This window comes from Populus trichocarpa, chromosome 8 (genome assembly GCF_000002775.5).
Source record: "Populus trichocarpa isolate Nisqually-1 chromosome 8, P.trichocarpa_v4.1, whole genome shotgun sequence".
NCBI lineage: Eukaryota > Viridiplantae > Streptophyta > Magnoliopsida > Malpighiales > Salicaceae > Populus > Populus trichocarpa.
The window spans coordinates 11,822,033-11,844,910 of NC_037292.2; the positions used below are offsets into that span (position 1 = coordinate 11,822,033).

A 22,878-nucleotide genomic window follows, 5' to 3' on the forward strand; every position below is an offset into this window, starting at 1 on the left:
AGTGTATTTTTGATAATGTAATATAAAAGTTTTTTAAAAATATTTTTTGTTTTAAAATATTTTTTTTAGATTTTTTTTAATTTTTAATATTAACATATTAAAATTATAAAAAATACTAAAAAAAATATTAATTTAATATCTTTTTACAAGTTAAACATATTCTTAAAATACATTCAAACACAGCTCCAAATATAATATTAAATATGCTTGAACTGTAATAAATATTTTTTATTTAAAAATATTAAATTAATAATTTTTTAGTATTTTTTTATGTAACAATATAAAATCTAAAAAAAAAGAATTTGATGGTTAAGCTAGACCACAAGAAGGATAGAAATCTATTATTTCTAGGAGTATTAAAGTTAAAATCAAAATTAAGAGAAAATTAGCAATTATATTTTGAAAAAATTACTTAAATTTGACATTAAACCCAAAAAAATCTGGAACATTTATGCTGTAAAGTATATTCATTTGGCCGTGGTATATGAAAACAATCTAACATGTCAAACAGGCTAGCAAGGACCGAAGATGGATTATTCTTCATAATAAAAGTCAGTGTAGGGCTAGAGAAGGTCTTCGGAACAACCATGCCTGAGCATGTCGTAGAACTCAAGCTGTTTCTGTAATGAACAGGTCAATTACATAGCCCATTTCAGCGAAGGTCCAGTCTACCTGCAATATTTGTGCAGCTCAGAGAAGCCCTCGATTCCAAGAATTGTCACTTCCTTGACAGGGCTGCTAGTCAGGGAAACCAGCAACAGAAGTAATGCAGTATAACCAGAATGTTAATTAGGGCTCGCAAAGATTGACCTGGAAGACGATAGAGTGAGATCTTGCTTTAGCTCTTCTGCGGGAGAGATGATGGTTACAGTAAGTCCACAAACTGCTAAGCCAGCCATTACACAGCCGTCTGTTCTTGGCAGCCAATGAAGTGTTAATGAAGAGGCCAAGGACCTGTGGGATCACTGTTATAAAGTGATCTTCTGTGGGTTTTTTTTTTTTTTTTTTTTGATAGAACAATTGAGTATGTGAGGATTTGGGATTCATTTAAATGCATCAAGTTCATATAAAAATTAAATCTTTTTGACATACAAAACTAATCAAGAAATAAATTTTACCATTGACTGAAAGAAACAATATAAAGCACCAATTAATATCCATAAAACTTAGAAAAATTATAAAACTATGGATGTGAAACTTTGATGAAAATATTTTCATTAAAGAATGATCGAAGGCTCAGTTTCGAAAAGAAAATGCTTCCCTTCTGATATTATATGTGATTTATGTTTGAAGAACACTACTAAAATAGCATGCACAGTTGAGAGATTTTCAAACTTGTTTTAAACAACCTAACCAATATTTTTTTTTCTTTTCTTGGTTCATTCAATTTTTCGTCCAATGTGAAAATTGTATTCTTTTTTTATTACAAAAATAAAAATAAAAAATCAACCTAACTTTTCCACATCTAGTTTGATAATCCATAAAAATCACTCCATCCAAAAATACTGGTGTTTGTTTTTCATATATATTAGAGAAAATTATTTTGATGATTCTATAATTTAGTTGTTCGTACACTTGTTGGAATCGGAAATTATAATTTATATTTTTGATGAATTTAAAATAAACTAAGCTATAGAATAATCTAAGATGTAAACTATTACATGCGCAATAAAATCTAGAAAATAAACTATAATTCTCAGTGTATATTATCTAGGAGAAGAATGCAAGAACAAAATTCTTGTAAATAAACCAATTTAAATGGGAACAACCGAGAAATCAGTCTGGAGCCGGCAGAAGAAAGGGTTTGGAAAAAGAAAAATACAGCACAAGCATGTTCTTCACATGCAGCCTGCGGTGTGTGGCATCCAAGAACTGAGGAAAGGGAAGTGCAATTGGAGTTTCCTACCCCGATTTCAATAGTCTTTTGGTCAAATACGGCCAACTCTTTTTTTCCATCATAATAAACTGAACGTTCAGAATTATGCCATCGAAGCTTTTACGTGTGAAAAAATGGTAGAATGAGTGAGGGCCCGATCCCAAGGAAAGAGACACTAAAATTCTAGGTCATGATTTTCTCCTCTAAAAATTTGGACCGCTAGTAATAACAGGCTTTCTCATGTGTGTTTGTTCGGAGGTCTACAGAAAAATCCAAGCTACCAAGCATGTGTGGTTCTTAATGCTCCATGAAGCCATTTCTCTCCCACCATCCTCCAATTATAAACCAAAGGCTCTCGTATTTTAAACCGAAAAATATCCTCCCTCTGCAAAGACCTAGAAAACACATACATCACAAGTTTTCTTGTAGAGCAAAAGAAACACACCATCTAAATATCAAAGAGAATAGCAAGAGCTAGAGAGAACTTGGAGCGTTTAGCAGCAGTATTTTTCGATGGCTACTTCGATTTCTGCAACTGGGTTTCAGGGAGGTTTTGGGACTTCATTTAAGGGAAGTTGGGGTGCTTCAATCGTTGGTGAAGACTATGCCATGTTGATCAAGTCAGTGCCAAACCATGTAAGAGTTGGGAAGCCAGTGAAATTGCCTCCCATGATGAAGAACGTTAATGAAGGAAAGGGTGTTTTTGCCCCTATTGTTGTTATCACGCGTCAAGCAATTGGCAAGAAAAGGTTCAATCAGCTAAGAGGCAAAGCAATTGCCTTGCACTCACAGGTATAGTTCTTGTCTCTATCACCAGATTTAATTTCACTAGTTATGAATTGTGGTGTTGGTAGCTTTTTTCCAATTTTTTTTTTTTTTTTTTGGCCACATATTGGCCTTTTATAACAAGATTACTAATAATTTATCCTTGTAATACCCTTAGAATATCGATCCCGAACAATTTAATCAAATTGCATAACTAATATGTAATATGTCAAATGGCTTTGTGAGCAGGTGATTACCGAATTCTGCAGATCAATAGGAGCAGATCCAAAACAAAGGCAAGGACTGATTAGGTTGGCCAAGAAGAATGGGGAAAGACTTGGATTCCTTGCTTGAAAAAGGAAACGATTTCTCCTCTTTTCTTCGTGTAACACGCTTTTCTAGTCCGCTGCTCATCTGAGGATTTTCAGATGTAAATACTCTCTTCATCTGGGTCCCCTGGAATCACCATGTTAACGACGCTGTATTCCTACTTCACTCTTCGCTTTACCTGTAATATTGTCTTTAGATTATTAAAGCTTCATAAAAATTTATACATTGCTAGTGTGACTTTGGACTTCCGGGGGGGAGGGGGCTAGCTACTGCTTGAATTGCTCACATGGCCTCCAATGAATCCTGGCGCTGAACCAATAATAGAGTAATCTTAAAAACGAAAACAGTAGAGTATAAAATTAAGACCAAGATGAGCTTTCTTCAACATGCAAATTATGTTTTATGCATGTCCTTAATTGACAGTTTTCACGAGACATCTTCATAGCAAGTCGTGCTAGTTAGAGTGGTCTAAATTATCATTCAAACAACTTAAAAGCTAGCCATGCTGCCATTTCTTGCTAGCTTAGAGGGGGCATGTGAAGCAAAAACAAAGTGATACACTGGCACGTTTTAGATCAAGCACCTCGCAGTTCCCAGCGGCCTTCCCTTCAAGGTTACACAACCACCGATCACAAGGAATTTCTTTTTTTCTTTTCTTGAAAATCCGGGCACCCATTATGCTGCTGCAGTTGGTACGCTCATAAGCGATACAGACATCATGGATTCAAAAACTAAATCTCTTTATGGAATAGCAAAACCCAAGTACAAAAATGATTGGAACTGTAAAAGTGGTGTTTCTTCTGCCATGTATATTGGGCACAACAATATCTCTCAACAGTACAGATTGCTGGTAAGTGTATAATACAATACTCTCACAAGCTCAATCTTGTCCAACACCAAAATTAAAGGAGCATCATCATGATACCATCCATTAAGGATTTGTCATATCAAAAATACATTTCACTTCTTGGTGTGGAAACATGCTAACAAAACCACACTGCACATCGCACGACAGTCATGGAGTGCTTACACATTGTATCGGCTTTTGGCATTTCTTTCCCTTTTGGAATCATCCTGCAATTACCAAAATAGTAAGATTTAAGAAGTAATTTTTATTAAAACCCGAAACTACCAGGAAACGAAGATTACATGGAAGCTGTAGGTGATCTTGTCATTGACGTCAATGATCTCCTTCCACTTCCTGCCAATGCTCATCTACGTAGCAAAATTCAAATGTCAGAACCACATTATACCGGAGTGCAAAAGGGAGTGGTGTGAAGGGCTCCTAAACTTCCAAGCAAACGAGGGAAACAATAACTGATAAACATGAAGCATTTAGGGAGACAACAAGTGACACAAACAAGGCAAAGAACAGCATGTCAGTGGGAACTGGTTTCCAGTAGAACTTAATGAACCAGTGTATTAAATCCCAATGAGAAGTTTCAATTTGAACATTGTGTGATGTTCAAAATAAAAGAGATGTAAACATGGAAACTTGTTTTGACAATAAAAAAGCCAAGATTCCAACTTGCTGTCATTGAGCTAAGCGGTAACAGATCCATAGCTATTTCATCTAGGCTAAAGCATCAGAAGAAAATCGTTGAATCAGTGTGTCAACTAGCTGTCATTAGATAAGGTGGATAGCAAATGCATGTCAACATGCAAGAACATGAGACTGCATTCGTAATGGCACAGTATCCCTTCCCACAAGCAAGGAAAAGCTCTGGAAATCACTTGGGAAAATTTGACATTTTGAAAAGACCACAGAAAATAAAGGAGTGGGGAAGGAGGTTCTGATAATTGTTAAGCAGAAAAACAGTTTTTTGCTAAAATTGTTGTGTATTGCCAAACTGCCATCCAAACACTACCTAATTAAATAGCTTTACTGGAACCTTCAGCTCGCCATATAAACCTAAATTATAATCTACCAGAAAACACACATATACATAATGAATACATAAGAGATAAAAGGTGAAAGAAAGTGTCAGACTCAAATGAAAGTCAGCAATCTAAGCACATGTTTTTTGGGAGAATAAATTCTAATCATCGGCATGCTTAACTATATCAACCAAGCATTACTGCACTCTCAGGAACAGCATTCAACTCCTTGTAATTACTCAGAATTCTTCGTCAGATTATATGCAGAGATGAATGACAGAAATTAGCAATGACAAACAGCTTGTGTGCTTCAGATAAACAGTGTGCAGTATGTGTTCTCCAGGTAAACCATTACACAGATACAGAAACAAAGAAACAATCCTGAGCTGCTAGTCGCCCATTGTCTACTTACATAATTAGCCATTATAAAATCAGCCATTGCCGAGTAAACCATCCATCAATATTTGTTAATGCAAGAAACCATATATATAGTCATCAAGATCCCCCCGTTTACATGCAAACTCTAATTATTTAAAATTTTAAGCGAATCAGTATTTAGTCTCAGACATATAATTGCATGTTTCTCTTCCCAGTCTCTGAAACATGGGACACCAAAAAAGAAAAAAGCCTCGATATATAAACCAGAGAATGCGGAAGAAATTTCCATTCACTGTAGGCAAAGAAAGCCAAGCACACCTTTCAATGAAATGCATATGATGTCTAAGAGCAGGTTCTGTGCATGGAGCTGGTGCTTAAGGGACAATATAAAGCATTGAAATATTGGAAAAAATGTTATCTAAATTCAAAGGTGCCAATTATATACGTCAATCTGAGAGAGAGAGAGAGAGAGAGAACCTGGGCAGCCTCATTGGCAGCAGCTTTAGTCCACAAAGCAAGTTTATCCTGCCTCTGACGCACGCTTGCAACCACGCCACAAATATCATCAGGTTCATCAAATTGCTCCCCAATCAAAGCCATCAACTGTCCAATCATTTATTAAAAATAAAAAATCATGCTACTATTAAAAACAAAGGTGCCCAGACCACAAAAATTAAAGAGTGCGAGGCAAGATGATTACAGTTTCAAGCCACATGGTATCCAAGTCGGCCTTTCTGCTAGAAGTAACAGACCACTTGCCTCCACTAGCACACACTGGATCTTCCCATTTGGGTTCAATCCCATCTTTAAATAAATGGAAATCAGCATTTCCAGGCAGCTTGCTTGGCTTAAATACCTGTTCATACAAACTGCAACAAAAAAAAATTATATAATTAATCATTAAGCAAAACCCTAAATAAAAATTAAAATAATGAAAAATCTCAATCAATTAAATAAAGATCTAGCAATAGATATAGAAAAAATGAAAGAGAATATGGATAAAGGAAATACGTGCCACCAGAATTCTTCGACGGTGTCGAAGGAGTAGACCTTGCGGAGACAAGTGCCCCAGGCGGCGCCTTGTTTGGATTGATTGTCGAACCAAAAGGTCCACTTCCTCTCAAGTTTATGCGGCTGCGGCTGCGGCTGCGGCTGCGGCTGCTCGGTCACCAGCTCTCCTGTTGTCGGTGCAGTTACTTCAATACCAGCTTCATTTGCCGCCATTACTAATGATTTTTCTGCTCCTGGTGAGATTTTTTTCCTGCAACTGCAACGCCGAACGAACGGAGGGTATCTCTCCTGGTTTGTAATAATTGCCCTTATATTAGGCCTTTTTTATTGGAAAAGTGGGCTTTTTGAAGTTTTTGCTAAGCCCAGGTTGTTAGGATACCTTCTTCTTTTGTAACTGATCGGAGGAAATAACGCTAACCCAGTATCCACAACTCTGTCTATTTAAGTTAAACCCAGTCACATATATTAATTTATAATTATATTAAAATTGATATTATTTACGTGATTTAAATAAATAAGAATGATATATATAAAAGTACAAATAAAAATTATATGAATTTGTTTTTGGTACATGTGTCTCCAGTGGGTACTTCTAGAATATCAAAATTATTTTTCAAAAAAAAATAGCAGCAATGCTTGTAAAAAAAAAAACAATTAAAAGTTAAAACAACTATTATAGTATAAATACCTAGTTTTATATTGATATTGTAATTATTTTTTATTTAGAAATATATTAAAATAATATTTTTTTTATTTTTTAAAATTTATTTTTAACATTCCTATATCTAACAACAGATTTTTTTAAAGCATTTTTTTATGTAAAATTATAATAAAATAATATATTTTTTATTTTTTATATTACCCCATCAAACAATCTAAAAATATTAAAAAAATTAATTTGAAAAACAAATTATTTTTTAATAAAAAACATTTTTCATGACGGTGTTATAACCATAATTTTTAAACCTCTATTAAGAGATCAACCCTACATAAATCCTGGGTTACATAGAAGTTATTAAACTTAATTTTTTTTTATTTTATATAAAAAAATTACATATTTTGAAAGGAATAAAAAAAAGGAATGGTTTCCCCAAGCAAACTAGTAGTCGGTAACGTCTCTAATGGACACACGACTATTTTGCTTGTAACAGTTTCATTTTTTTTTTGGATTTAAGGAAACTCCATCTCCCGGAAAGCGCATTTTATGAGCTCAGGTGAGCGAGTAAAACCCTGGTTGTCTCAGGCTCTTACAAGAGATGCACGCCCCTAGTCAAACTCGAAACCTGTTATACAGATCTCAAACCTTTTACCATCACACTACAGGACCTGTAACAGTTTCACGTTTTAGCAGTGTTTAATTTAATTAGATTATCTGGAAAGAGAAGGAAGAAAAAGTATCAGAAATTCATAAATACTTGCTCAGTTTTGCTAGAGCTTGCCACGGCAAAGTTCGAAGCAAAGCGAGCAGCTATCTCTGCATGGCTGCCACCCCGCCTCGCTTGCCTTGCCTAGCTCGCTAGCTAGCTCAATTTACATAGAAAGAGAAGTAGAAAGCAAGCACATGATCAGATAAAAAGAAAGAAAAAGGTTAAAAAGGTACAGGACACAGCAGAAACGAGAAACTAGTGGCTAGGGAGATTGAGAAGGATTCACTAGCAAGGGAGGCACCTTTTGCGCCAAGATGCCCCAAATTAAAGAAAATTGATATTTCAATCGATAGGAAAACAAAGTGCGTGTTTACCAACATAAAACTACTTCTCATCTCCAAGTGTTTTCTCCATTTTCTTTTTTTTTAAGTGAAAAATTAAAAATTGTATTTATTAAAAGAACATCAAGAACACAACTAATACACACACACACACACACACACACACACACACACATATATATATAAAACAATATTAATACTACTTTTATTTCACTCAAATTAAAAATTATAAAAACAATTGTGCTTGACTTGTAAAAAAGGAATAACATTTTATATTAGGCTTACAATAATAAATAATAAATTATGACATTTATTAAATATGAAAACTTAAAAAATAATCCAATGTGTTACATTGCTAAAAACAATGAAGAACAGTGTATTATATATCTTTTAATATTCTTAGTTGGAAAATAGTGTAAAATTTACAACGTAAAACGGTATGTTTTTAAATTTCGGCGTAAATTAGAAAAATAATTGTAAATCGATTGTTTGATGAAAAGTAACAAATTTGAATCTGATTTTACTTTTTAATTTCATTATTTTAATAAAAATTACATGCGCTACTGTTTGACAATGGCAACTGAGAGAGCACGGCCCATGAATCAATCTATCAGAGACTGCAGATACAGATGACACGAAGGATTGAGCTTTTTTTATAGGGATCGAAATTTAGATGAAAAGCTGCCAGAAAACTTGAAATCAACACCAAAATTATAACTTTCTTGCACAAAATCCATAAAGTTCATTACTGCATATAAAGCTCCAAACAAAATTTAGTCAAAATATCGAAAACACAACTAAATTTAACCCTACAAAAACACATAGGACTTAACGACAGTATGATTCCCAAAGAAAAGGAACAGGCAAATTAAAGCTCTTAAACGATAGCATTAGCTGCACTTGCAATCCTAGGCCAAAGATCAGCACACTCCTTTCCAATTGGACCGGTAATTGCTGAACCTGAAAGAAACAGCAAAGGGATATGTGAACAAGAAAGAAACAATGCAAGCAGAATTGTACATCTCAAAGCCCTAGAAGAATGGTGGCTGCCTTGGACCCAGATGTTAAGTAAAAAACTAAGGGTTGCATACAAGTATTAGCTGTGTACCTTTCATTTCTCCTTTGGGGTTCACAATGACACCAGCATTATCTGCCAAAAAAAAAAGCTTCTGATTCAGGAACAAACAAATTATTTTTTAAAATCCTTTGAGAAAACGGCCATAAAAATAGCATACTTTAGATATCAAATAGCATCGTTGTGATAAGGTTAAATTTTACTTTTACAATCTGGTGCAATCAGAAAATCCCCACCCCCCCAACAAAATAGATACATAACCAAACATGATGCAGATATTCCTAATGACTATCGATTAGAGTGGAATTGTTGCAACATCAAAGAAAAAAATCATTTTCAAATGTATAAATGTTGGGTCCAAATGGAGCAGATATGCAAATTAAAAGACTCAGCAAATCTGTAACGAGGGACACAGTCAATTTATCAGACAAGTAACTGTATCAACCATTATATTTAGGAGGATACCTGACATATGCCTGGTAACATGTCATGTTAGCCTACCAAAACCACCGAATGATTTATGCTATGACAGCAATGAATTCATCTATTGGTACAAATATGATCAAGTTGTTTGAATAATTAAGTAACAAACAATATCCCAAAGCAATACAGAGATACCTCTAACTAAACTAAAGATAATATGCATGGCCCATACTTGACAGGGATGATAACACAAAATCACCATCCAGATTGGGGTAAGGTGAGTAAATACAATCTTGCTGGGTAGGGAAGGTGAAGAAAAACTGTAATAAAAAAATCTCAACACCACATCACCAGTGATAAACCATTCAAACACCACTTCAGGCATAGACATTGTATGAAACAGTTCAAATAGAGAGCTTCCATGAAAGAGTATATCTAATTGCGAAAAGTGTAATTCTACATAAGAGAGTTCACGCTCGATAAATATTCGATCAAGTTCAATATAGCTGGGCACAGGTAGCGTCATATCATTAAACGCACACAAACCCAGAAAGGAGATAAGCATGCATCATGACGCTCGTTTCCAAATCCTGTTTAAACAGACATGAGAATCTACATGCGTTTATTTATTACAAAAATAGCTCTGAATCGAATGTTCTATATAAAATTTTCAAATTATAAACTAATAATAATTAACCAGTTAAAAAAGGATAAAATAGAACACAATGAATGAAAAATAAGAGCAATATCAAAGAGAATGAAATAGCAAGACACTATATTAGAATAAAAGAGGGGAAGAGACCGACCTTCAAAATACATGAAAACACCATCCTTTCGGCGCCAAGGCTTACGCTGCCTAACAATGACAGCAGGCATAACCTTCTTCCTGAGATCAGGCTTCCCCTTCTTGACAGTGGCCATTACCATATCACCAACGCAAGCAGAAGGCAAGCGGTTCAAGCGACCCTTAATTCCCTTCACGGATATGATGTAAAGGTTCTTAGCACCAGTGTTATCAGCACAGTTCACTGTTGCTGCCACTGGCAGACCCAGTGACATCCTGAACTTGTTACCAGCTGATCCCCCACGTCCTGTATTTTCATTCAACCCACCACCAACAACAACAAGAACAAAAGTGTTAAGGATCTAACTATTATGATAAACAAAACAAGAGATCTGTGATGATTTTGACTGTTAGCAGAAACAAAGCAAGAGATCTGTGATGAATGTGCTCTGTTTTGTGTCATTTCCTAGGAATTCAGAGAGAAAAATAAAAGTAGAGAGAGTAAGGGGACGATAGAGAACTGACCTCGCTTCGACATCTTCGACTGCTGAAGGGAAATCGGAGAGGGAGGTTAGGGTTTGGGGACTTTATATAGACGGCTTTCAGATTTAGGGTTTTTGTATACGGGCTTTCATATTTCCGGTTATGTCCTTGCTAGTAAATAAAAGAGGGGCCTCGTCAAATCGTGAATAGAAATACAGACCCGATTCAGAGACCCGGGCCCTATTCAAAATCCTGGGCCTGGCTCCCTTTTAAAGCCACTCTTCCTGCGATGCCAAAACTACCCCTCCCAGTTTCTATCCGACTATAAGGCAGTGTTTAATATTGAGGTTCATGCGTTAAAAAAAAAAAAATTAATTGTTTTAATATATTAATGTTAAAAATAAATTTTAAAAAAATAAAAAAAAATATTATATTAATACATTTTCAAGCGAAAATACTTTGAAATATAACTATTAAACTTATAAACTTGCACTAAATCTGATCTCATTGAATATATATAAAATATATCTCAGCTAGCTATTTGACTTGTATTTCTCCAGATTTCATATTTTTTTTTTCAACAAAAAAATTTAACACATGTTTTTTTTGACACTTTTTTACATAAAAAAAATTAAATGTTAATTGAGAAGCTTATACACGTATCTAATTAAATAAATAAAAAATTATATGTATCAAGAACTAAAAAAAAACTCATTAATGATAACTAAAAACATATTTGAAAAAGTCAAGAGACAGATGTAGATCAAGATATTTTATCTTGCAACATGGTTCATTCACCATATTCTATTCAATGACTTTGTTTATAAATATTTTTTATTTAATCAAATGATAGTAGAAATAGACATACACGTAAAATTGAATAAATAAAATCAAAGAAAAAAAATAATGAGTCTATAATAAAATATGAGAGAGTGAACAATACACGTTGAACCTTCTAGTGTTTTCTATAAAAAAAAAAAAAAAAAAAAAAAAGAAGCTATAAGGAACATTACCTCCGGTTATGTGAAAAACTCAACCTCACACCATCATTATTATTAGTTTTTCGTTAAATATACCTCTTGAGAAATTTATCCGTTGAAGTATTTTTTTTAAAAAAAATTGATCTATCTTATTTTTATTCATATTTAATTAATGTTTCATAGTTATATTGAAATTTAGTATTTATATCAATTTAATGTTGGTTTTTCTCACTGTGTTAATGAGGAATTTTTGAACTTGCCCCAAGTTTTATAGAGAAAAGATTATTTCTCACGAATCCAATAAACATGAGATGGGGATGGAAAAGTAAAATTCATCTTTAATCATTAAAAAAAAATTAAATTTATGCCTATCCAAATTTAATGATTCAACATTGAGAACCAAATGCAAAAACTTTTATTTTAATTCTTTTTAAAAAAATATTTATATTAAAAAAATATCAATTTAATATTTTTTTATTATATTGATATGCTAATATAAAAAATAAATACTGGGTTTTGAAGGATTGTTGAAAGATAAGAAATTTGAAGACCAATTGTTTTTTTTTTTCACATGATAAATTAATTGTAATGTAAACACTACAAGTAATCTAAAGGGTCAATTTATTGATGTAAGAGACTTTTTTTTCAAGTCAATATTAAAAAAAAAGATTATTAAATTTTCTTAAATACACTAAGTATATGCAAGGGAAACTCCGTTAAATGGTAAACCAGGTAGTGCTCTAGTTCGTTTTCATGATTTTCCATGCTCTTGATTCATGTAAAGCTTCTGAAAATAGCTCCACAGACATAGCTCGGGCGAGGCTCATGCTCCTATCTTTCCAAAAGTAGGGTCATTAACTTCCTTTTGATTCTTCAACACAAGTAAAACAACCTAAAACAAAAATCACCACCATGGGAGGAGATGATGCAACTGATTTTTTTAAGAACAGGAGTTCCTTGTCTGCTTGAATTTAGACCCAGATAACCGAGCCATTTCGGTAATTCCCCTAGAAATTTTAAAACTTTCGAGACTGGTATAGAAGTTATGGTCTAGTTGACGTGAAAAATGAAATTTTGTGAGAAAGAAAGCAGGGAGGAGAAATTGACAAGCTTACATGCTACGAGACCGTCCTTTCTCACTGTAATGTAACCCTCCTGTGCTATTTCAAGATCCAAGCATTCTCCTCGTCAAATTAGATAATCTTTACAGAGCATGCCTTGACAGGCAGGCCCAGCATTCAATCAACCGATGAACGGAACCTCTTTTATGGTCTCGATAACATTGTTAACTTGAGACAATCAAATCATGATCCTGGAAAGACGCGTACATTTTGCCTGTCAGATGCAGGGGCAAGGACTTGCTATGCAAGCGGAATGATCGAATCTAGAGCGTATTTAATGGGAGGAAGATGCCCTGATCACGATAAGCTTGTTTTCCATGTTTCAATAACTGACAAGAAGGTGCCTGCCTTGATCATGAAGATTTGCAATGTAATCTCCCGTGCACCAGAATAAAAACTGTCCCAAAGGACAAGAGTTAAAGACAACCTAGAGAAAGTTCTCTATAATACGTCTGGCAGAAAATCCATGCTACCTATAACATCCTCATGTTTGGTTGAATACAAAGCATTGCTACCCAACTACGCAATATACATGACAGGTAACTAAAGGTGACCAGTACGGAAGAAAGGATTCAGCAACCATAACAAATACCTCAAACAGTTCCATTGTTCCAGTTAGTATTCACTTGAACTCAAGCGTTCATATATCATAATATTCTGCGCACCATTTATAATATATAGTGAATGTAACAAATGAAAAAAAAAGAAATTTAAGGAGTCAAATCATGTCCAGGTATAACAGATAGAGTGATTAATTAATGAATAAGTTGCTCCAAATTAAATCCCCTACCTACTCCTGTCCGGCTACTTTCTTTCCTGGTTCTGAGTGCTGCCTACGTTTACAGAAGCTACCAAGGGAAGATGAAAAAGTCAGGAGAGTTGCTTGCAATGCTAAAAGACACAGCATATTACTGTCGTCCATTATAAGGGGTGTGCCAGGGAAAATAGTTGCTAGACACATCTCTTCCTTGATTAATACATAGCGGGATTTATTATATTTCAACCACATATATTACGGTCAAGAAAAGTAAGAACTTACCCAGTTCTTTAGTGGACAAACCGATAAATTCAACTTGACGCACTGAAGAACCACGGAATGTATCAAAAATTCACCTGCCAGATTATAGAAGCAGAGAAACAAGTCTCACTTGCATCCACAAAGAAACAATAAAAATAATGCACAGAGGAGATACACTGCCATGATTGTTCAGAGAAAGAAAAAAAATACAATGCATAGATATATTCATAGAAGATAATTAAATGGGTGAAATAAAATCTTTAGGCTTTAACCATGTACCACGTCATGCGAGCTTTTGAGATCAGTCCAGCCATCAACTCCTTAAGTTTGCTCTGGAAACATCTAAGGCAAAGGATGCTGCATTTCACATATTCCATCATATTCGATGAATTATCTTTTGATTCCATAGACTAGACTTAATAGTACCAATTTTTTTATTAAAAAAAAACCTGCAAAAGAAATGAAAGAAAGAAAAAGGCTGGAAGGGTCTAAGCTTACCTTGACTTATTGAACCTTTGGAGCATAACTGGCCAGGCCAAGCCAACCTAAGGCTGTATAAAATCAGAGCCTGGTTGAAGATAAAACAACAGCATGGCATGCACTACATATAAATAGGAAAGTTAAAGTTGCAACAGTACTTTCCCAGTTGGCCCAAAACAACATGGGCATTAGAATGACAATATCATAAACGCACACAACACATATATAGGAAAGTTAAAGTCGCAACTCAACTTTCCTAGTTCAACAAAACAACATGGGCATTAGAATGAGCTGCTCATACTTAGCAATGAGAGAAGCATAACCTAAAATAGAAACATGCAGGTTTGCTTGTGGAATCCCATATCATGATTTTACCAGGAAATGTGAAATTGAGCTTTACAATCTATATCTATTTTTTTTACAGAAATTAACTCCTGAATGTGATCACACGCCTACAGGATGAATTACTGCATGCTAAACATGTTATTGTTCAACACTCACTGCTTAAAATGTAAAGAGTTAGAGAATGAATTTTTTTAAAAGGAGTATGAAAAGGACAAATGTACACTTGTATGTTAGCACTATAACACTACGTAAATAAACAGTAAATACAACAAAGCTAACCGGAAACTGCAATATCGCATTTTAGTTTGCGAGTACAAATGGAGTTGTGCTTATACCCAGAAAAACCAATTGGCTCTTTAGGACCATAGATTTAATGGGTGTATAGCATATGATTCAGAAGAGAAAGACTCTAATAAAAAAATCACCAGTGCAGATAGCAACAGTTGGAGTTCACATTACCTACAAATGCAAGAAGTCTTCAATTCGTATAACCGACAGGTTTCAGTTCATGATTGGGAACCATGCAGTAACATGAATCATCATGAGCTACAAAAGGATCTCAGTTATTTCCACTTGAAAATTAATAAATTTAACCGCTTAATTTGCGCTCTTGTGGAGCACCATGAGTTAAGCTATTTACAAAGCACATGCCACCATATACCCTAGAGAAGTGCATGTAATAGCCAAATACACCAATCCGAATCACCAGAAATAATTGCCCTTATGAAATTATTTTTTCATAAAAAAATATGTCTTTTCATAAAAAATAATTGTACAATCAATCATAGAATAGAGGTTACATGAGTTTCTTGACCGAAAGTCAAAGGATAACCAATCCCAATCACCAGCAAGAACATTATGATCCTAAACATTCTATCAAAACAAAAGACTTCAAAAATGAACAACCTACTTCATGTATAAATTACTTAAATTTTGACTTACAAAGTGCTGTGATACAGTAGGGGAGTTACAACTAGATCAAGCTGAACCACAAATCTTTCTATGTCAACTCCTGTACATATTTTGGTTGGAGACTGGGACTTTTTGGGTATGGATAAATGCTACTGCAATTGAGAAGGACTGCAGAGCTGACAATGTTGACTGAAAGTGCACAAAATACAAGCCATCATGGACATTCACCATACTCATGGGGGGGGCACCATTCTCTGAACCCTGAAAAATTAGAGTAGGGTCATGCTTAGATTAATACTTATAAAAGAATCCACAAATTGAGGAGAAGAAACAAAGAAACTAAACAAATTTTGAAACAAAAATGATTTATAAAAAAAAAGGAGCAAATTCTATCAGTTGCTTTGGCTTATATCCATCGAGACACCACTAGCAACGGACACCTTAAATATTATGGATAAAGCTTTTACAGAATGTGGCTCACCTCTATGAATAAATCAACTAACTTGCACTCCCCTTGCGTATCTGCTTGAGATGAAAACTCTTTGTGGGCTGATCTGCTTTTAAGTACTGTTAATGGACAGCCTAGGTCCCAGCCACCACAGTCACAGTGTCCACCTGATATCCACCTATCAATAAGACTAGAAGGACCACCATTTCTGGTCCTTGGACCTCCGTGAAGACCAGCTGGAATGAGAATATCAATGCTTGTTGAGCAATCACCACTATCTTGGGCACAACAGGCAGGGAGCACTGAGGATTTCACATCTTCTGCTTGTGTTACAGCCATTTTCTTGAGAAAATTCAAGCCCCAACCTCCAGCCTTCTCCTGACGCTTTTCAGGGAGATGATCTTTCACCAAAATGGCAGCCAATTCAAGATTTGGTGGAAGATGATTTTCTAAAAGATTGGTGCCACCAAGTGCATCGATGTTGTTATCTCTCTCTTGAAATGGCTCCCAAGAAGAATTCTCCAGTATGGCACCGGATCCACCAAATCTGGAGTTAGTTCTCCTCTTGGATGAGTTACTGGTCCTGAACACTTCTGCCACCCTGCTTGACAATCCCTTGTTCTTCCTGAGGTCATGGCTTGAACTTTGCCACTCTCCCACGTAATTTTCATAACCGAATAAAACAAATTCTCTCTGCGTGATTCTTGAATTTTTTGGGCAAAGAGCAAAAGAAGTTGACACCTTCATCTTACCTACAAGGTGCGACTCTTTATCATGATTCATATGTTCCTTTTGGGAACCTTTTCTTGAATGGAATAAATACACATACTCCAGAGCCTTATCATCTGCTGAATCAACATTATACAAGTTAGCCACATAGACCAACTTCTGATTGTCTATGGAGAAGACAAAATGTGGGTTTCCACCCTTCCATGTGCATTGGAGGGTCCCCTGAGTAACAGAAGCAGACGGAGAAGAAGAAGACTGATCAGAACATGTAGAGTTTGAGCTCGACATAGAAATAAGCCTTTTGTGCAAAGTCTCTGATCCAAATTTATGGCTTCCAGGAATTTGTGCTTCTTTATCAAGCTTGTGTGGTGAATAACTACGTAATCCACTAGGAGAGTTCATCAAATTAAAACATATTGGTCCTTTAACCTCGCTGGAACTCACTTTCTCAAAATTGGCATCACCGTCATATGAACCATACCGGAGCAATAAAGGACTCTTTAGTATATTCACCATGCTCTTGCTACCCATGATCGAACCAACAATCCACTGTTCCGCTGGGCTAATGACCACATTCCCAGTCCCAGCTAATGGACAGTCAAAATCAAACCTGGCCAAACCATATGTATTTTCACTCCCAGTTTTAGCTATATTCAGGCCATCAGAGAAAAAACCCATGTTTCCCCAATCCAAGTGCATAGAGGCATTGCATGGAGCCGACTGAGAAGTGCTGGCATGTATAAATTCCAGGCAACGACGAAGATATTTCTCATCGATTGTTGTTATATGCTTTGGAATCCAATTGTCTAAGACATGAATGCCTCTAAGGAATGAATCTTTGATGCAACTTTTACTGCGTTGCAATTGCTTAACTTTTAAATGCAGATAGTGATGTGAATATACCCTTCTCATCACCCTCTCCGATTTTGATTGGGAACAGTCCGGCTCATTGTCACCAGATAATTCTCTTCCATGGTTCAAGCTATGCAATGAATCCTCTTTACCCTGGCCATCCTTCTGAGCATTGGCAGATGTATCATCCATCTTGAGCCTCTAATCTAACAAAGCAAACCAATGGCAGACAACTTTGTTTTCAATCATCTGTCACCAACTAATCGATATAAACTTGAAAGCTCCAGAATCATATAAGCCTCTTATTGCCAAGGTCATATCCCAAAGGAATCTGAAAAGCAATTTGAACAGCTAGCATCAGTATACTGCAAAAAGAAGCATGCATGAGAAGAAAGCTAATACTCGTACATTTCAAATCAGGATCTCCGAAAAAATCAAAACAATTAGGAAAAAAGAAAACAAAAGGTAAAAATTCAAAATCATTAGTGGTGGTGAAAAAACTGATAGGGAAAGCACATAGAAAGAGGCAAACCGCAGGCATCCATGTTGGCTCGAATATATTGCTTGTAATTGAGTAAATCTTGAAGCTTTCACTTTTCTGCCACAATACCAATATCATAGGGCTTTCCTTTCTTGATGTTACTTAACTTTGTTTCTCACCTCAAACAGGAAATTGAGGCAATACAAAGACGTCTTGTGACAATTAACAATGTCAATATAACTATCAATATCAGAGTTATAATAGCAAACAATACAATTTCTTTAGGACTCTATGAGTGTGATATTGATTCTTAGAGAAATAGAAAAACAAGATTGCAACTTGCAAATGGGAATTGCATAAAAAAATAAAGAAATAAAGAGGAAGAGTAAGAGTAAGAATTACAAGGAGAAAAGGAACGAGCAAGGTGCCTCTTCCGTGGATGTTACATAAAATAAACTGAAACTGAATCCCACAGAGTGATAGAGAGAGGAAGAAGGAGTTCACAAATCACATACGTGTTCAAGAAAAATCACGGGGTTGACCCAAATTCAACAAAAAGGTGTAATTGCAAAACACAAGGCCAGCCCTATGAATCTAACTACCTCACTTCAATTCAACAACACTCTTCTCAGCCAAACAGACACCTTTTATTTGTTTCCTTCTAAATTCACCTCACTCCAAATTTTAGTACAGAAAGAAAGTCTAAAAATGCTTGAAAGGAAATCACAATGACCATGAAAGAAAACTAATATCTCCCTTCTTGCACCACCTTTCCAAGAAACAAACCCAGAACCCAATTAAGAATCAAAATCACAAATCCAGCCTACAACGTAGCAACTTAAAAGAAATGCGTAAACAGAAAAACAAACATCCAAAAAAAGTAGCAAACTTTAAATAGTCGCGCGTGTATATATATATAGTAATTAAAAAGAAAAAGAAAAAGGAATATCAAGCAAGATACCAACTTTTGCTGCTTACCAGAAGAAATGGATCCAAGAACCAAAACCCACATAAATCACACTCTGATTTCCAAGAAAGCCAAGAACTTCCATTTTTAGGCTTATCTTCAAAATGAACAAGCAGACAAAGAAACACGTAAAGAACACACCAAAGAAGGGGGAGAAATGACTTCACAAATGATCCTCACACAAGGTTCTAAGCATAATATGTCTCTCTTTAGCCAAAAAGAAACAAAACATGTGTCCCTAAGTGTTCCGAGAGAGAGATGAGAAACTTAACCGAATCAAGGTAGTGGGAGAGCTTAACATTGAAATGTGGATGTAAGCCACGTTTCTCGTTGAATTTTCAGTGAGTCACCCCAAAATCCATGGTTACGTGTAGGACCCAATTTTTTTATTTTCTTATTTTCTTATCGTGTTTGCAAAATTCTAATGTAGGACCCAATTTGTTTTTCTCTTCGTTTGCAATATTTTTTTAGGCCATTTTATTTATGCAGAGTTACAGAACACGATGCCAGACCCTGGATAAGGACCTCTTGTGCTGATTATGGCAAGAGGAGAGAAGGAAGAAAATAAAAAATGAGCTGGTACCCATGATAGCTACAGTACTTTCCCACTATATCCCATCCCATTCCTGATTCCACCATGGGGGCCACACACCACATGGCATAGAGGTCAGCAGCATGAGATTAGAGGAGAAATATGCCATTTTTCTTTTTGTTTTTTATTTCTCCATTGATTTTTCTTTTCTTTGTAGGATTTGATGATTCGCGGAGAATTTCAACTCACGTGAGAGAGAGAGAGAGGTGAGGCAAAAGTAGATGCTCCTCCGTCTTGTAGGGCTAACATGCCTCACTCATATTCTGTTTGACTGTTTCTGTTGCCATTGTGAACGATTCTATTGCAGGGGATGTTGGTTTTATTGTGCTCGTGTTCTTCTTACACGCTTATTTCACGCTTGGGTGGCGTGCATTTTTTATTTAGTATATGTTGTTATTTAACCTCTAGCTCACGCTAATGAGTTTTAAACTTTTTTATTATTATTAAAATTTAATTTGATATAAAAAATAAAAAATATATTAATTAATATTTTAAAAAACAATCACTATCATATTTTCAAACACCCTCTTAATCATTTAGATTTCATTTGGTATTTGGTCAACCATGATTATTAAAAAATTGAATTTTTTTTTATATTTTCAATTTATTTTGAAAAAAACATCAATTCAATTGAAAACGACATTGCACCTCATTAACGTTAACAGCTACGTAGCAAGAGAGTTGTATTGCTTGATTGGAACTGAATCGATCACAAGATGAGAGGCTATTTCAGCTCATGACTTCTTCATCACTACCACTAGATTCTTCATGGATAAGAAACGTGTTTGGCAGTGTAATTGTAGGTGCTTTTTAAATAATTTTTCGTGCTAAAATACATGCCAATGATTTTTTTTATTTTTTAAAAATTATTTTTGATATCAGCAGATCAAAACGATCTAAAACATACAAACCATATTAAATTTTAATAAAAACAAAAATTTTAAATTTTATAGAAACGCAGATTGAACCGTGTTTCCAAACACTGCCAACAACATGCAAACCACAGTTATTAGTAGTTAGATGGTCAAGGAATTAACGTTAGCAGTTGACAAGATAACTCAGTCGTACTCAGTCGTGTTACTCCATGAAGGTGTTGAATTATCCAATCTTTTTATTGTATTTGGCCATCTTTTAAACTCAAATGCCCCATGTAAAAATTTTGAAATCATGATCTTTTTTCGGTAAAATTTAAACTCGTAACTATTTATTTATTGATTTTTTGATATCATATGAAAAATTTATTTTAATTTAAAAATTTAATGTGTTATTTGATGTTTTAAAATATAATTTATATTATTTTTTAATACTTTATAATAAATTTTAGGATATATTATAGTAAAATTATATTAGGAATACAAAGAGAGTTGAGAGAAAATTAAATTTGGATACATAAAGAATTATAATGACATTATCACCTGGATTTAAAAATATTTTCTTTCTTAATCGATCAATCAATCAATATAATTCTCCATAAAAAAACATAACTTTTCATTTACTCAAACAATTATACTGCCTGGCGTGTCTTTGATGGAGAGCTGTGTCATATAAACAGGAGATTAAAATAATGAGGAGTGCGATTATCTCCACTGCATTGTCTAATTTCTATTTCTAAATCATCTTGAGGAACTACGTGATGTGATAAAAGGTAAATTCCCCATTGACAGAAGTGGCTGGTGGTCTCTAGCTAGGCTGAAATTCAGTGGGTGTAATCATGTGCTGTGAGTTGTGACAAGGAGACTGGCACCACCACTTGGCCTGGAAAGGATCTTTCATGCTAACTCCCCTCCATGCCTTGTGCAGAGAAAAGATTTCGATGTTTAATTATTGATTTTATGAGGAATAGACAGAGAATTTGGCCTTGGGCATCCAATAAAATATGTGTCATGCATGGGATTTTTAAATCTCTTTATGTATTTTTTTAATTAATATAGGGTTCAGTTTACGCGTACCTCGACTAATTTCACGGATCCTGAAATTAACGATCATATAAGTCTTCAGTGACCTTGAGAGGACTTGAACTTTATGATCATTGAAGAGCAAACTTAAAATCTGACCAGTTGAGTAAATTTAAAGCCCAAATAAGATTTTTTTGTTGTATGAAATTGAAATGTCTTTGTTGTTCTATCTAATATAATTCTTGACAACGCATGTGAGTGTGTTTGGATCATATTTTTTAAGATTTTTATTTTTTAAAAAAATACCTCAAATTAATATTTTTTAGTATTTTTTATTATTTTGATATGATAATATCAAGAAAAAAAATATTATTTTAATATATATAATATTTTTTTAAATTTTTTTACCGTATTTTCAAATAAACTATTCATTTACTCACCGGTTTCGTTATAGCGTTACTGCCTTCGAAGACTATAAGCATATTGCCGCCAGAGAAGTAGAGATTCTGATGCCTAGTTATAGTCCTCCAAATAATGAAAAAAAATCCCATTTCCCATGAATTTGAATATTCTAATTTTCAAAATTTTATTTGATGGGACCAATTGAATCCTTTAATTATTTCAAAGCACTAGTTTTTTTTTGTTTTTGTTTTTTCCACGTGCACAGTAGTTCATAATGCTGGTCCAAGGGAAAAACTGGTTCTCCATCGGCATACTTTTAGGAGCCGCCTCAGCAACAACCTCTAGAAAAATTAAAGCCCCCTTTTGTAGTCTATGCTGATTGAAGTCTACAATCTAATGGCCAATGGGCACGTAGCCTTTTGCAGGTTTAGTCCATTTTGTCAGAGGTCTAGTCGAATTTGCACACTCGAGCTTCAACCTCTCGACACACCCGCGACAATGACCTTAGTTTCTGTCAAACATCAACGTTAATCTTTGTTGAACATATGGTAGGGCCAAGACACCAAGTGGTATGTTTCTTGATCACTGCGTGTTTGGAATTTTAAAACCAAAGGAGTTGTTTTTTGCATGGAAAGTATCAGCCGGGTCGCGTTCATGGTCAATAATTCACATGCTAAACCGAGAAATCCAAAGCAGGACGTTTAAGACTGTTATAAAATGTATGACCAAATCATCGTGGCTTGATGTTATTGGATAATTTAAAATTATTTTTATAATTCTATCTAAAAATTCAAGTTTTTTGGTTAAAATATTTTTTATATGATATTAGAATCTTGGTAATAAAATTACGAATTCAAATCTCACCACTCTTATTATATTTGATAAAATTAAGTTTAAGTTATTGGGTTATAACGGTTTTTGGACATAATATTAGCTTTGTTGACT

At 34.6% G+C, this 22,878-nt stretch overlaps 4 protein-coding genes and 1 long non-coding RNA gene across 8 annotated transcripts; 1 reads left to right on the forward strand and 4 right to left on the reverse strand.

Moving 5' to 3' along the window:
* The first annotated feature begins 2,192 nt into the window (after nucleotides 1–2,192).
* On the forward strand, nucleotides 2,193–3,196 carry LOC7480884 (protein PROTON GRADIENT REGULATION 5, chloroplastic). The gene is made up of 2 exons (XM_002311657.4): nucleotides 2,193–2,668; nucleotides 2,891–3,196. Exons 1-2 carry the CDS (start codon nucleotides 2,390–2,392, stop codon nucleotides 2,993–2,995), a joined length of 384 nt encoding a protein of 127 aa, XP_002311693.1. The 5' UTR covers nucleotides 2,193–2,389; the 3' UTR covers nucleotides 2,996–3,196.
* Nucleotides 3,197–3,745: 549 nt separating this feature from the next.
* Nucleotides 3,746–6,592, reverse strand: LOC7494750 (eukaryotic translation initiation factor). The gene is made up of 5 exons (XM_002312562.4): nucleotides 6,243–6,592; nucleotides 5,928–6,096; nucleotides 5,705–5,830; nucleotides 4,121–4,186; nucleotides 3,746–4,045 (listed from the first exon to the last, which is right to left on the reverse strand). The coding sequence occupies exons 1-5, from the start codon at nucleotides 6,449–6,451 to the stop codon at nucleotides 3,998–4,000; spliced, it is 618 nt and encodes a 205-aa protein (XP_002312598.4). The 5' UTR covers nucleotides 6,452–6,592; the 3' UTR covers nucleotides 3,746–3,997.
* Nucleotides 6,593–8,639: 2,047 nt separating this feature from the next.
* Nucleotides 8,640–10,912, reverse strand: LOC7480885 (60S ribosomal protein L23). Its single transcript, XM_002312563.4, has 4 exons — nucleotides 10,754–10,912; nucleotides 10,251–10,535; nucleotides 9,055–9,096; nucleotides 8,640–8,906 (listed from the first exon to the last, which is right to left on the reverse strand). The coding sequence occupies exons 1-4, from the start codon at nucleotides 10,764–10,766 to the stop codon at nucleotides 8,824–8,826; spliced, it is 423 nt and encodes a 140-aa protein (XP_002312599.1). The 5' UTR covers nucleotides 10,767–10,912; the 3' UTR covers nucleotides 8,640–8,823.
* Nucleotides 10,913–12,782: 1,870 nt separating this feature from the next.
* LOC112328468 (uncharacterized) lies at nucleotides 12,783–15,106 on the reverse strand. Its single transcript, XR_002983369.2, has 2 exons — nucleotides 14,329–15,106; nucleotides 12,783–14,187 (listed from the first exon to the last, which is right to left on the reverse strand). It is a non-coding gene; the product is annotated as an uncharacterized LOC112328468 (long non-coding RNA).
* A 278-nt stretch (nucleotides 15,107–15,384) lies between these two features.
* On the reverse strand, nucleotides 15,385–19,520 carry LOC7480886 (uncharacterized). Of its 4 annotated transcripts, none has more exons than XM_024607189.2 (3): nucleotides 19,317–19,520; nucleotides 16,049–17,927; nucleotides 15,385–15,828 (listed from the first exon to the last, which is right to left on the reverse strand). In XM_024607189.2, exons 2-3 carry the CDS (start codon nucleotides 17,786–17,788, stop codon nucleotides 15,661–15,663), a joined length of 1,908 nt encoding a protein of 635 aa, XP_024462957.1. In that variant the 5' UTR covers nucleotides 17,789–17,927; nucleotides 19,317–19,520; the 3' UTR covers nucleotides 15,385–15,660. The 4 variants fall into 4 exon arrangements, with proteins under 4 accessions (XP_024462957.1, XP_024462954.1, XP_024462955.1 ...); XM_024607186.2 differs by having other exon boundaries at nucleotides 19,056–19,520; XM_024607187.2 differs by lacking the exon at nucleotides 19,317–19,520 and adding an exon at nucleotides 18,129–18,452.
* Nucleotides 19,521–22,878: the final 3,358 nt, after the last annotated feature.

Bases quoted from the DNA above. Each gene is read 5' to 3' on its own strand.
- LOC7480886 (XM_024607189.2), bottom strand. From the start codon at position 17,788: ATGGATGATACATCTGCCAATGCTCAGAAGGATGGCCAGGGTAAAGAG. The intron at 15,829-16,048 runs GTGAGCCACATT...CTAATTTTTCAG, and splicing joins TAGTTGATTTATTCATAGAG to GGTTCAGAGAATGGTGCCCC.
- LOC7494750 (XM_002312562.4), bottom strand. From the start codon at position 6,451: ATGGCGGCAAATGAAGCTGGTATTGAAGTAACTGCACCGACAACAGGA. The intron at 5,831-5,927 runs GTAATCATCTTG...ATGATTGGACAG, and splicing joins ATACCATGTGGCTTGAAACT to TTGATGGCTTTGATTGGGGA. The intron at 4,046-4,120 runs GTAATCTTCGTT...TGGTAATTGCAG, and splicing joins AGATCACCTACAGCTTCCAT to GATGATTCCAAAAGGGAAAG.
- LOC7480884 (XM_002311657.4), top strand. From the start codon at position 2,390: ATGGCTACTTCGATTTCTGCAACTGGGTTTCAGGGAGGTTTTGGGACT. The intron at 2,669-2,890 runs GTATAGTTCTTG...CTTTGTGAGCAG, and splicing joins CAATTGCCTTGCACTCACAG to GTGATTACCGAATTCTGCAG.
- LOC7480885 (XM_002312563.4), bottom strand. The intron at 9,097-10,250 runs GTCGGTCTCTTC...TTTTTTTGGCAG, and splicing joins TGTTTTCATGTATTTTGAAG to ATAATGCTGGTGTCATTGTG. The intron at 8,907-9,054 runs GTACACAGCTAA...TGTTTCTTTCAG, and splicing joins CCCCAAAGGAGAAATGAAAG to GTTCAGCAATTACCGGTCCA.